This window comes from Ischnura elegans, chromosome 2, assembly GCF_921293095.1.
Source record: "Ischnura elegans chromosome 2, ioIscEleg1.1, whole genome shotgun sequence".
NCBI lineage: Eukaryota > Metazoa > Arthropoda > Insecta > Odonata > Coenagrionidae > Ischnura > Ischnura elegans.
The window spans coordinates 48,210,790-48,225,253 of record NC_060247.1 but is presented as its reverse complement, the minus strand read 5'-3'; the positions used below and the strand labels follow the sequence as shown (position 1 = coordinate 48,225,253).

General features: G+C 37.7%; 1 protein-coding gene across 2 annotated transcripts in view; it reads left to right on the top strand.

Annotated features, from left to right (window-relative positions):
* The first annotated feature begins 5,118 nt into the window (after positions 1 to 5,118).
* LOC124153681 (BTB/POZ domain-containing protein 9) overlaps positions 5,119 to 14,464 on the top strand; it is a 37,252-nt gene continuing 27,906 nt past the window's right edge. The window contains exons 1-2 of one of the 2 annotated variants that reach the window (XM_046526991.1): positions 5,119 to 5,241; positions 6,210 to 6,454. In XM_046526991.1, the coding sequence (XP_046382947.1) occupies positions 6,267 to 6,454 (188 nt within the window). In that variant the 5' untranslated portion in view covers positions 5,119 to 5,241; positions 6,210 to 6,266. Of the gene's footprint in view, positions 5,242 to 5,481; positions 5,587 to 6,209; positions 6,455 to 14,464 lie in introns of those variants that run through there. The other variant, XM_046526990.1, reaches the window with a different exon arrangement.

Here is a 14,464-nt window from a genome sequence, read left to right as displayed (position 1 = left end):
TGTTTCTAGTGATGGGTCGATCATGAACGATTCGATCAAAAAGATTGAATCACTAGGTGAATCAAATGACTCATGATTCATTTCGTTAAACAAGTCGATCATCAATCATCAATCACTCCGACTTCCGGTTTCATATCAATCATCTCGGTTTCCGGTTTGATTCAAAATTTGGAACTACCGATGCTTAATCTCTTTTCGTCAGGGCAGAAATAGTTGTGATAAAATTAAATACTATGTTATGAAGAACTGAATACTTGTGTAATCTTTTTCTTAAATGTTTTCCAGCAGTTATCAGTATTAATAACACCAATACACGTAAAAGGAAAATATTAAGATGACTTCTGTAGGAGAACGTTAAGAAGTAGAAGTTAAAGCTGGTTATATTTTATTGTGCCGTTCATAAAATTATCCTGCAGATCAGATTCATGCATAGTGTGTGGTGTATTTTGTGTTATATTTTGATCAACTATAGTTAGAAATTATTTTATTAGGGTTAAGAAACTGTGGCAGTTTCGCCTTCCCAAATATTTTCATGACACTGCTTCCTTCATTTTTGCAATCTAATTTACTCATCTAGGAATTCACAATTAAAATAGTATACGAAATGATAATATGGATAGCAATCAGCGTTACCAATGCTCTTCGCAGATGAGGCAGTATTTATTCGATTATTCAAAGTGATTTATTACATCCATTGATTGAGTCTTTTCGATCTTGATTCCTTTGAGTCTTTTCGATCATGATTCCTTTTGAGTCTTTTCAATCATGACTCCTTTGAGTCTTTTCGATCATAGTGATTGAATCTTGATTTGAGTCTTTTCGATCATAGTGATTGAATCAATTGATTGAATCACTTATGTGACTCGAGTCAAAATGATTGAATCACTAAAATGATCGACTTTGCCCATCACTAGCTGTTTCCCAATGTTATCAATGAGAGGTTTCAGGAAAGATTGCCTGTTTTGATTGGTCGACAGAATTCAAAGAGCCAATCACAGAATCGGAAACTTCAGTGCAAACTGTCATCTTGTGCATGCTAGAAAAATGTTTCCCACACAAATGTGATAATACTATTGTACAGTCTTCGCTAAAGTAAACTCTCGAACTCTCGATCGTCCTGTTCAAAGTTCATCCTGGCAGTGAAAGTGTTCGCGCCATTAAATTTCGCTAAACTACCTTAACACCTTGTATATTTCACAAATTATAGACATATGGCATGAATTGTCTCTTCTGCTGATCGGACGCATTTTCCCCTTAATAAATGTTTCGATGCTGGCTTACTCCAACGATTGAACATCAACATAAGTCATAGGAAATCGTTAAACTAATCCTAGCTGATGCCTGTGAAGCCCGCAGGGATCAAGACAGCATCGATATGATTAAATTTCGTGTCGTACCTGTTAGCATCTGATTCACAAGAGATTCCATGCACTCGATCAGATTTCTGATTGATAGAATCAAGGAGTTGTATATTTTACAGTATTTTAATCTCCTTGGCTTGTAAACGAGCAGGCAAGGGGCCAAGGGCCTCGGGGATCAGTGTTCGAGGATTGCACAGGGGGGAGGGGGAACTAGGTTGGGGGGAAAAAAAGGACGTGTTATGGCGGGAATTTTAAGTGAAGCCTTCCCCCCCCCCCCTCCCAAGCAGAATTTTTTTATAAAAATATTTTAAAGTGAAAAATTTTGTAACTAATATTAGGGAGACGGATAACTAACAAATAAAACATTAAACTATTCACACAGCCGTATAACTCCCCAGTAAACTCAATGTGTTGCGGAAAAGTTGCAAAATGGTTGCGCGAGGTTGCAGAATGCAGCTAGGTGCTTGGCAACATTTCTGCAACGTCCTAATTACGTAGCTGATACACTTGTTTGGTCATAAAAATTTTATAACGTAATAATTTAGCCAGAGGATATTCATATTTATATCCGTTTCGTCCTATTCATAAGACACTTATTATATGTGAAAGTGGAATATTAACTGTAGGTTGCAGAAAGGTTTATCCCAATTTAGACGAGTGTTAATGTATATTATGAATACACTAAAGGTGGGTAACGAATCGTAATCAATGCCTTTCGTTTTCTTTGGTGAAGGAAACTATAAAATATACCCTATTGCGTTCTATTGAAAAGTGACAAAATTCAATTGAATATTGGCACATTCAAATTATTGGAAATTTTCAATTGAATCGACAGATTTTTTCCAATAGGGTAAAGGCATACTGTGAGATATTATTTTGAAGGGTTGCATAAATGTTGCTAATACGGTGCAGTATATAGTTGTATATATGTTACAAAGTGAATTGCAGGAATTGCAAAGGTGTTGCAAATATGTTACACTAGAGGTTGCAGTTACATTGCCATTACGTTGCAAAAACGTGGTAGAGAGGACTTTTGACTGGTTTTGCATCGTTTCCATTACGTTGCAGCATCTCCATGCAGGCCCTTCGCTAGCTGATCTGGCGCCCGGGGCGAACTGGGATCGTGCGCCCCCCCCCCCCCCTCCCCATAACATTGATATATCTGCAATCGGGAGAGTTGAAAATATAATTGAAAACATTTTTTCGTAATAAAGATATTTTATCGATAATGAAAGTAAAACATACAAGGGTATTTAAAAAAATTTTTTCGTCGGCGAACACGGTGCGCCCCCAACTTGCTGCGCCCAGGTTGCCCCGCCCTCGCGACGGGCCTGTCTCCATGTTGGTTACAGCGCAATGTTTCTGCAAAGTTTTTACAACATTTCTGGTTTACTGGGTCACCATTTTGAACCATTTCTCAGAAAAAATTTCTGGGGAGGGCCCCCGCACCTCCCGCTTACATTGGAATCCCCCAGTATTTGTTGCGCCTAACCCCCTCCCCCTATAGGGTTATAGCCTTAATAGGGTGGTTTCCTATTAATTTTTTATTGCCTTAATCGAAAGATTATTACTCCTGGAGTACGTATTTCACGCTTTTAGATTTTTAAATGACAATATCTATTTTTCGCGATCAAATGAAAAGTGAAAATTTTCAAGCGCGCGAAAACGCGACGCTCAAGTATGAATGCCGGGAAATATCTCCGTACGTCGTATTTCTGGTTCCCCCTCCCGCCCGGTGAGGTGACCTTGAGGCGAGGCTTAGCGCTGATACGTCGCAGGCTGCCAGCGGGTAGCTGAGTACCTTGCTGAAAGGTAGCGCTTGGCTTAAAAAAGGTTTATTAATACCTCATCAAACGAAGAAAACTTTCCGACCTTAGCCAGTCTTAGTAGGTGATTATTAAGACATGTTTCCCTGAGCTCTGTGCCTCATGCATGCATTGGTAACCTCAGACGATGTATAACTCCTATCCTCTCGTGTAGAAACTAGGTCCCTGTGACGTCACGTGGAGTGGAATCGCATGGGCGCCAATCTGGCCTTTTTCAAATGAGGATAAAATTTGACCCTTGCCATTCGTCTAAATCGGTATTTAAAAAACCAAATAATTTTTGTATTATGAATACACTAATGGTGGGTAACGAATCGCAATCATTGATGTCGTTTTCTTTGATGAAGGAAACTACCCTATTCCTTGCTTCGCCCCCAATACCCCCTTCGCCAGCTGCAACTGGCCGAATTATCTTCGCGGATGAATCCTAGATTTCCTGATTTATAAGCAAGTATTTTCTGCAAAGAATTATTATTCTTTAATGTCCCATCCTAACGAGGTTATTATTATAACGAGGTTATTATAAGATATATCGATACGACTTCACTCCCGCGCGAGAGTGGCATTCCAAATGATAGAAACCTCCCGCGCCATAAACCGTAGAAAAAAAGTAGAATTGCATTTGTAGATCCCCTGATGATGATAAGATGCATCAAACAGCCTAAAACAAATGCAACACAGTGGGTAAAAGTCTTTGTAAATATAAACGTTTCCAGTAAGCAGCTCTGTAACCACAAATTCGCTCACAGTATGTGGCCAACGAGGTTGGAATAAAATCTAGAAGGGGGCCGATGACGAGCGAGGAAGGGGATTCCAGAGGTTCAAACCGTCCCCCAAAAAAATATTGGAAGACACAATGTCAAATGCACCCCCTCCGATTAAACCCCCACAAAATACATAAACCCATACAGGTTAATCCATTATAAAAATTTCTGGGTGCCGCTTAGCTCACGAAGTTTATGTTAACGATTCTCTAAGGCGTGGCTCCATTTCTGATGTGAGGATAAATTGAAATAAATCAGTATATGCCAGCATCGAATCCAGGTGCCTTGGTGGTATGCAACAGTGGCGCAGCGATGAGGGGGGGGGGGGTTTGGGGGATAAAACCCCCTCCAGAGCTCAAGAGAAATTTTTAAATTATTTTACTTAATTGAATTAATATTACTAAAAGAATAGTGATATCCCTCCGAAAGCCGTAAAACTCACCATTTTGAACTATTTATCTTAATTTTTTCTGGGAAGGGACTCCGCACCTCCCGCATACCCTGGCGAGTATGCAATACCCCCAGGCCCCCAAGTATTAGTTGCGCCTGGAACCCCCCCCCCCCCCCATAGCCATTACTTCCTAGCTGAGCCCCTGGTATGCAATAAATAACTCTTAGCGATCAGCTAGCTCTCGTATGCGTTGCGAGACGTAGACAATTGGGGCTTGGAGATACTCATACTCACTAACGTTATCTGTTAAGCTGGTAAAATAAAATTTCCAATGAAGAGCCTCTTTGAAGATTGCCATCTTTTCATGCGACGCAGGGTGGTTGCTCTCACCAACCTCTTTCGACTCTCCGTCCCCATGTCAGTCTGTGTGTAAGTATCTTAATGTGTAAAAAGTTTTGGTATAAACGTAAGAGACAGCTTTTTCCAATGCCACATATAAACGCCTATTAATCAGGAAATAGCGTTTAAAGGAGGAAGAGAACAGAAATGAATTGTAACAATTCAGTGACCGTATTCACGACATCATGATATACACAATAATTTTACCTTAAAATTTCTCATCCCTAAAGCAGAAAATGATTCTAAAGCCAGAAAATTATTTATAAACATCTTAAAATCCTCTTCACCCAGGGGACGATGTTGACGTAACATTTGAACCGCCCTCTGCCTTTCTCGTCACAGAATTCGTCACGTTCTCCACAGAGAGCGTAGTCTCGCGATTCTTTTTGTAGAACAGCGCAACATCGCAACCGACGTGCAAAGTGGTGTAAAGGCTGTATCTGTTTTTCTGTGTGAATCGTGATGTCAACACTTGGAGGGAGATTTTGATCACTAATAAGGTATGACATTTAGTGAATCAGATATATGTCCTTCTGTTCTGTGGAAATGAATAATGCTGTGGAAGTATATTTCATGGAATGTGTGTTGCTGTTCGGTCGTTGCTGTCAATGTTACGCATAAGCGTTGATGCATCACGCCGAGCATACTACCTTGCCATTTTTTTGTCGGCCTCAATTTTAAGTATTTTGATTAAACATACTATTGGATGGCTTTCTGAATCATTATTAGTGGCGAGTTAGCAATATTAATTATCTATGCGGTTCAAGTATGTTTATGTCATTGTTGACATTCATAAGAGGAAATTTTTCCATCGTGTGTTTTGGAGCTTCTTGAGGTTTCTAATGGTAAGGGAGGTCATCCGTTGCGCATTTAGTGGCTATAGGCTGGGTAAAATAGGCTTTATGTTCTGTGTATCGTCTTTTCGGTGTAAAGACGAAATTATTCCTTGGCGGCAAAATTTTGGCCCTATCTGTGATTTACCTATTGGCTTGAAATATACCTAAGCCTATGTGTTATCAATTATGCAGGATACCATAAAGTTCTTCACCTACATTTTACATTACACAAATGTCTCCATTCACCAAGTTGTTTTCTATGTGTAAATGTAGTGAATCCACTTGTGAATTCCAGTTATTTTTGTAGACCTAAATGTTGATTCTTGCGCCTTTTGAGGCCTGGTAACTGAAAGCCCATCCTGACTTGTGACTTCGGAGTTAGCTAAGAGATATTGTTCATTAAGGGTTACGGCGCAAAGATTTCAGTTACAATGTCGCATGTTTGTGTGCTATCTTTAGATGCAAATTCGTTCCGATGCTTTCGAAATTTTTGTTTTTGGTTTTTTTTTAAAGAACAAAGAAAGTTCTGTGAAACTCATACTTTTGTGGTGTCTTCATGAAGTTGAACCATGAATACAAAATTGTGTAACACCTGTACTTGATTTCGTTTCATAGATTGCTTTTACTTGCAGTGGATAGGGCAGCGGCGAGGAAGTGTGTGCTTGAAGTGTCATCTCGAGGAATCAGCAATGAGCAGTCATCACCATCACCTTGGCACGCAAACTCCGTTGGGAGAAATAGATCATGTTCATCACTTGTCAGAACACATTGGAGCCCTGTACCTTAATGATGAATACAGCGATGTTGTGCTTCTTGTCGAGGGTCATCGCTTTCATGGGCACAAGGCCATTCTTGCCGCGCGCAGTGAATATTTCAGGTAATTTTGAGTAATGCTAATCACAGTATAGTATTAATGTTTTTGAGTTGTTTTTCTTGAGGATTTCTTATTTTACTCCGTACGGATGTGAATACTGTTTGGGTTTTTACTGATGTTACATTCAGCCGGTGCAAAGCGAATTAAAGATTCAGGACGAGGGGAAGTATGCCTTGTTTGGGTTGTGAAGAAAATGTTGGTTTTTTCAGTTTCTGTTGACCCCACGGAAATATGGTGCCACTTTGAATTCGATGGATAAGGCATCTAGCCAAGTCTTTGTGCTACCTGTTAATTATCTCATTTATTTTTTCTTTTTAGTTGATTGTTAATGTCTGTCCTTGGAGAAAACTCACTATGAAATGCTGTGCAATAAACAAGGCTGAAATAATTCTAACTGAACTGTTTTCTGATACCAGCCCCAAACCTGGTGGTAAATTTGTAAAAAGAAATTTATTATTATTATGATAGATTATTATGATAGAAATAAATTGTTTAAATTGGACTAAAATGCCCCAATTTGGCTGGAAGTTTATTCTAAAAAGTTTATGGAAAATTGTGTTTCTTGATGAAGTAAATCACCAAGTCACTGCATTCATTTGGAAGGCCACATACTATTTATTCATGATGTTGATATTATACAATTGTTCCTTGGAACTGAATGATTTTCACCATCCTTGAAATCTGGGAATCACATGAAACAAAGAAATATCAGGAAATTAATCAAGAAAACTTTGTTAATACCTTTTCTTTCAATGCTCTTAGTTTATCTTTATTATTGTTATTAAAATCTTAAATTAGTGAAGGTAAGTTAACATGAAATATTTTATCAACATCCCTCTTATGTCCATCATCCAACATGTCAACTTACCTCCTTATTTCTTTGTATAGCATATTTACAATAATTTCCTTTTTTAACTATGGTTTCTTAATCATTTAACTCCACAAATTCAATGCACCTCTAGACCACTTCAACCATTATTACATTATCATATTTTATCTATCACACCCTTTCTCTTCAGTCTCTAGTACCCCAATGCCTCAGATACTATTCTCCACTGTTTCCCAGTATTAAATACTTTACATTTAGTTAGCCTAAGTCGTGGTTCAGATAGCATTTGCCACTGAGAAACTGTATGATCTTCTCTTGCTGTTATTAAACTTCTGTCCAATTTGTTGTTCTCTGATCTGTAGGGTATCTTTCTGAATCCAGTGAACTTACCATTTGTGCCACCATCTTTGATGTTTGAATCTTGTATCTATGTAGAATAGCTTGTTTCTTACTCAAAATTTTATCTTCTGCTTTCTCCCTGTGGCCATTCCTCATTATGCACAAGAAATTTGGGTGGTTATTGATATATTACTAATCAAAGCTATTAGGTGCATGTTGCTTGAGATTTTCTCTGCGAAAACATTGAAAATCTGAAAAAAGTAGGCCTTGGAAAACATGGGGTAAACATTGAATTACATTACGTAACGTTATGAGTCACCTTGAATAGGCATTGATGGTTGCATTCTAGAAAATCCACATTCAAATATTTTTGGGAATAATTGAGGGAAAAGCTGTAATCTTCAGGACTATAACAACCCAATCACCACATAGTATTCTGAACAGAGTAATCAGGGTCGAAAGTCCACTGGAAGTCGTAATAGGGTGGTTTCCTAAAATTTTTTTATTGCCTAAATCGAAAGATTATTACTCCTGGAGTACGAATTTCACACTTTTAGATTTTTAAATGGCGATATCTATTTTTCGGCAAATGACCATGTCGCCTTTATTGACTGGGTGTCCATACTTTGCTTTTATGTAAATTTTGATACTGGGTGTCCAGCGACTGGGAAAAATCTGGAATTGTGCGTGAATTTTTAGTCCCTGGAATTATTTATGAATTTTTGCCTGCCAGCCAGGAATTTCTAAAGCTGTTATTTCAAATTCATTTCTCATTGAATTTTGCCAGTTCAACATCCGTTTTCTGGCTTGTGTGCAGTTTTTGACATGTTTTTGTGGTAATTTTAAGTGGAGTAGCATAGTAGAATTTTTACAGCCACATCAAAACGTGGAATATCAGACAAGAGAACAGAATCAAGATGTCTAGCGCTGTTGACTCAAGTGAGATACAAAAACACGAAGAATAGAATGCCAGGTGATGTCAACATCTACTTTGGGTGTGGAAGCAGTTTCTAGGCTTGCATTGAATACATTTGAATTGTGCATCCAATGTGTGTTAACTAACGTATTCCTTATCCTTGTAGATACATATATTTAATATTATTTAAAGGTATTGAAGTAATTTTAGGTGTTTTTAAGTTCTTTTCTATCACAGTAATCACGTAGGATTAACCTGGAATTTTGTAAAATATCCCTGGAAAACAGGGAATTATGCATGAATTTTTCTGCTTTGATTGGCCAGACACCCTTATTGAGCATCAATTTATATGTGGTGGGTGCTGGCAGAGAATTTTCTGGACATCATTCTTTCTAGAAATTAATGGAAGCCTAGTTTTACTAATCTTCTATCCATTGTCTCCATTAAAGTGTTTCTGTACTCCTTATTTTCCAAGGCCTCCCAGAAGATTCTCTTTTTGAAATGTTTTCCTCTGGCAAGAATTTTCAGGTTATTTATGCATATTGATGGTGAGGCTTTTTGTGGCATGTTTGACAACCGCTGATTTATCGGCGTGGCCCAGTCAACATGGCTTGCTCTGCTTGTTGTCCCTAGTTTTTATTGTGCGTCCAGTTTCACCCATATATACTTGTTTGCTCATGCCCCATGTTAATTGGTCCCTCCCTCCGTTTCTAATTTTTCTCTTCCTTTGACATTACGGATGATACTTCCTATTTGTGTAAGTGGCTGACACATGGTTTTTATGTGGTGCCTTCATAATATTCTTTATATTACCCGTTATTCCTTTAATGTATGGCAGGAAGGCTTTTTTCTCCTCATCGATCTTTTCTTCTTCAGGTCCTGAGTCATGGTGTCTTAATTTCCGGGAGATGGTCATCCTTATTCCTTTTCTTCTGTATCCATTCTTCAAAAGTATTTTTGTTAACTTATTTAGCTCTTCGCACCTGTGATCCTCGTCCATGAGAGAGATGGATCATTCTAGTCATCACTCCATTAATTTGTGCTGGGTGGTGATTGGATCTGGCTAGGAGATGCGTGTTTGTACTGTTTGGTTTTCTATATACAGTGTGTCCCAAAGTACCATCTTCTCTTCTTGTAGTGAGGTTATCCAAGAGGGGTAACTTCCCGTGGATTTCCTCTTGGTTCATAAATTTGATGTCCTCGTCAATGCTGTTGAGATGGAGATGGAACTCTTACTGCTTCCCCTTGCCATGTGTCTATATTCCGAACGTGTCATTCACGTACCAAAGCCACATCAACAATTTGAAGGGGGCTTTCCCTAGAGCTGTTGTGTGGAAGTCTACCGTGTACATGTTGGCCACTGTAGGAGAGATGGGAGATCTCATTGCTGCTCCTTCTGCCTACTTGTAGTATTCGCCCTTCCACTTGAAATATAGTCTTTAACCCTTTGCGGTCCAACGTCGAGGTGAGCATCAGGTCTAACTTCGAGTTGACAGCAAATCAGGTAATCTCTTGAAATATTGCCCTTGTGTAAATCGCTTTGCCTTGTTGTCAAGCTCAACTCTAAGTAAGATCTGATGCTTCGACAAGCCAAGTGCTTGTAACACTAAACTTGTCTAGCCAGCCGTGACATTGGACCGTAAAGGGTTAAGCATATCTGATTGGCTGTGTCCTCTCCAAATTTCTTCCGGATGCTGATGGCTCTGTCTGTTGTCATCTTGGTGAATAGGGGTACCACGTCAAAGCTGACTAAAATTTTATATAACTATATGTATTTACAGTATATAAATGGTAACAATTAACGCAAAGAAGGGCCCCCGCGCACTGGCAACTTTTTAAAAGCAACTATTTAGTTGCTTTACGGAAGTTCAAATGAAACACACGGCATTGACTATAGCCCCGCGCACCGGCGACTTTTTAGTTGCCGCAACTAAATAATTGCATTCTGACCTATTCTGAGGGTGATTAAATTGTTGCCGACAGGAATAGATCGCGTGGGTGTTTACCCAACCCTGCGCACTGTCAACTTTTCAGTTGCTTGACGGCACTTGTTCGGAGCACATCATGGGAAGTGTTTTGCAGGGCGCGTTTTGCAAAGGTCTCATAGTTTTTAAGTTTTGGGATTATTTACGGTAATTTTAATTACTGAACATGCTCTGGATTGTATTTGGAGGCGATAAATTTACAACTTCACTTACTTCCATTATGTAAATACACAACAACCTCGGAATAATTTGACTCACATAGTTACACCTTCCCTTCTTTTAACACATTCAGTGCGGATGACATATATATATGTCATGAGGGCTTTTCCACTCAGGCGGATGGCATAAATGTATGTCTTCGGGAGTACGTTTTTCCGCTGGTCACTAGGGTGCTCCGAGCGCGCCTAGCGTTACTTTTTCACCCTCCCGCAGTTCGGGATTGACCTTACACCATTGCGGAAGTGTCCGTTTCTAGTTCTACGTGTTCCTTCATTTTTAGTGTTTTTTTGTTTACTTTAGTGCTATTTTTGGAACAATTTGGCAGGTTGAGATTTTTCTTTTCATTTCCATCGTCTTTTTTTCATCATTCTTATCGTAAATATCATAATCATGTCTCACATATGGATTATTTTTTTTTTTTTGTTTTTTACCTTCATATTTAATTTATTCATATTTTATGTGCTATCACAAAAATTATGATTAGACTAACTTTTTTATTAAAGATATTTATCCCCGTTTCATACTCACTACATTATAAAAAAATGATCTTAGTGCGGTGTTTCAGTTAATGATGTTATATTTGAATTTCTTTTGCTAGGAACATTTTTTATTAATGCAAATTACGTTTATCCTGGGTGATTTTTTTGGGTCTTTTTTCTACTTTTACGGCATATTTTCTCATTCGTTTCCCTAGGTCAATTACCAATCCTCTATTCATTTCGATTTTATTTCATTTTCTGAGTTATTCATACGTGTTGGGTTAGTTGCAGATTTTCTTCCTTTTCATAAAAAAATAACATATTAATGGCGTATGCAACACTGCATTACATTATCTACAGTATTGGTTTGTATTTTTTTACTCGTTTATTTATTTCCTTAGCTTTGTAAACGAAATTGCAGAAAAAATAGACTCAGAGGTATTTTAAGCATTACGGCATTTAACCATTATTTATTCCCTTGAAATAGTATTTTCATCTTATTTTTTAATTTATTCATATCCTATGTGCAGCCACAAAAATTATTATCAGACTTAGTTTTTGTTAATAACGTGTATTTCCGTCTCAAAACTTACTATTTTATTCCAAAATGTTTCCATGCGGTCCATAAGGTCGTATTTTATACTTTATTAATAATTTTAAAATAATTATTGCAAATTACGTTTCTTACATAATTTGGGTTTTTTTCCTAATTTTACGGCATATTTTCTCAGTCATTGCTCCGCATCAATTAATTGTCCTCTGATCATTATGGTGTTTTCATGTTGTAGGTCATTAATACATTCTAGTGTTAGGTACAGATACAGTCTTAATTTTCATAAAAACTAAGGTATTAATCATGCAACACTCCATTGCACAAATTGTACTATTTTGCTGGATAATTTTTAAGGCTCAAGGCTGGAGTCCCTCCCTACCAGCGGCACTCCCAGAGATTATTTCAACTTGCAAATGATATTTTCTTTGAAATAATCCTCTCATAGACGGAGAAAAATGCAGAAAGCATTTTCCTCCGAAATCCTTCACCAAGGGCCTTCACTAAGGGCCTTCACTAAGGGCATAATGGATTGGAAGCTGTTGGACAGGGAGAACTGGAAACTTGGCTGGGCCTTCTTCTCCAGATGGGCGCAATTAGGGTTAACACGATTTCTAACGATTGGAGGTCAGAATTAGTGTGAGTACTGATATTCGGGAGAAAATGTGCCGTGATAGGTTTTTAGGAATGATGCAGGCTCTTCATTTCTCCGCTAACCGTGAAGGCATCCGTAGGACAGTGACTGCAATTTGCCCAGAATGTGAAGGTCAACCAGGGCACTATCTAAGGCCTTGCTTTCAAATATATCATAAACATTTGTGAGAATTTTTATTGAAATATTTCAATTTTGCAATAACTCTGAGGTAACATAGATTAAAAAAATGTTTATCCCTTTATTTATATTTTTCTTGCCGTTCATTGTGTGTTCTACTTCTGTGACTTGAAAAAATTAAATCTACGGCCGTTGAAACAAAAAAAATACATGTAAAGACTAATTCCAAGATATTTCCGTCATTAACCTAAGGAATCAATGGTAGAAGAAGTGTTATAAACGGAAATATGAAAAGTTCACTCCTTCATACAAGGAAAATTGCATGTGTGTAATGCGGGTTGCGTGAATTGTCAATTACTGGTGACGGGTGGCATACATGTATGTCATTAGGGTTTTTTACAAATTGCTTGAAAAAGAAACAAAAAAAATTGCAAATTCTGTTGTATTACTTCCAAGACCACCGTTATGAAGGAAAATCACCCATCCGTCACTGGAGGTTTCGGTGAAAATATCATCCGCATTGAATGTGTTAACACCTTTCATTAAATTTTCTTCATCTTGATTTTCTTTATACTCTTGAGATTCTTCGAAATTCTTTTCTTCACTTTCCTATTGTTCTCCTTTCTACTTGTAAAACTACTACTGTTCCACAGCACATTATACATGGTGTACCACGGATCTCTATTGTAGAGACTATATAATGCTGGCCTTGGAATTTCTCGCATTCCATCTGCGTTTCTGCTCTTGATTCATTTCTTTTTCTTCGTTCAAGTCGACACCTTCAATTATTTCAATCATTTCTGTTGTTCGAAATAGGATTTCTATTTAAAAACACCACATTGGGTAGGTTGATTTGTCCTTCCGCTACGGTATATGCGTTACACCTCCACTCGACGCCACCATTTCTGGGTCATTCCATTTCAAATCAACCAGGCCATGACACCCACCGACTCGGATTTTCATGAAACTTGCCATGGTCAAACATCATTGTATGATTAGAGATTGTGTGCAATTTTAGCCTCCAATTGTCAATTGTTAATGAAATATGAGTAATTGAAATTTGAGCATGACCCCTAAATTGCCGCAACGTGCAACACATGGTGATTTTTATTTTCATCCATAACTCCATTCCTGTGAGATGAAAAGACATGATTTTTTTTTCTAAAGCTAAGGAGTCCATAATGATCCCACGATTGTCATTAAATATTCACTGCATGAAGTAAGTCAGCTGCAAAAAAATAAAGTTGACAAAAAAATCTCGCTTGTACCATTTTTGATTGTGAGCATCCACAGGGAAAGGCCATGCGAATACAGACTCATGGTTCAGTTTAAAATAATCATTAATGTATGAGCAAAGATCCTGATGAAAAAAAATCGTGAGTCCGGCGTTCCTTTTAGTAAAAAAAAATTCTCATTCATGGTCACGGGAAAAAATGGCATTTTTTTCAAAGCACATGGAAATGACACAATTTAGAGGAGATATAAGCTTATACTCATGATTAAAAAATATTGGAGCATGCATTATCTCACTATAGTGTACGCTACTGGCTCTTACAGTAGGAAACACATAAGCAGTCATGTCAATGTACTCCCCCACATACTGCTAATTTCGTGCTATCAGGGCTATTTGAGTAGAGGGAGTTTTAATTTAAAAAAACTGCATGAGCCATGGTAGACACATTCTACATTCCTTTTAATCTTAGTCCAAAGACCAGATACATTTCATATTTAGATGTATTGACATCACAGGAATGTACATTATTGAATGTCAAAGGGAACTGTCATCAAATCATTTGAATTGAGAAATCTTTCAGGTACTTCACACTAATGCTTATTTTCAATGTTTCATTTAGTGATTCTATGCTTATTTTCAATGTTTCATTTAGTGATTCTATATCATTGGAAATTTAGGTAGAAACAGTAC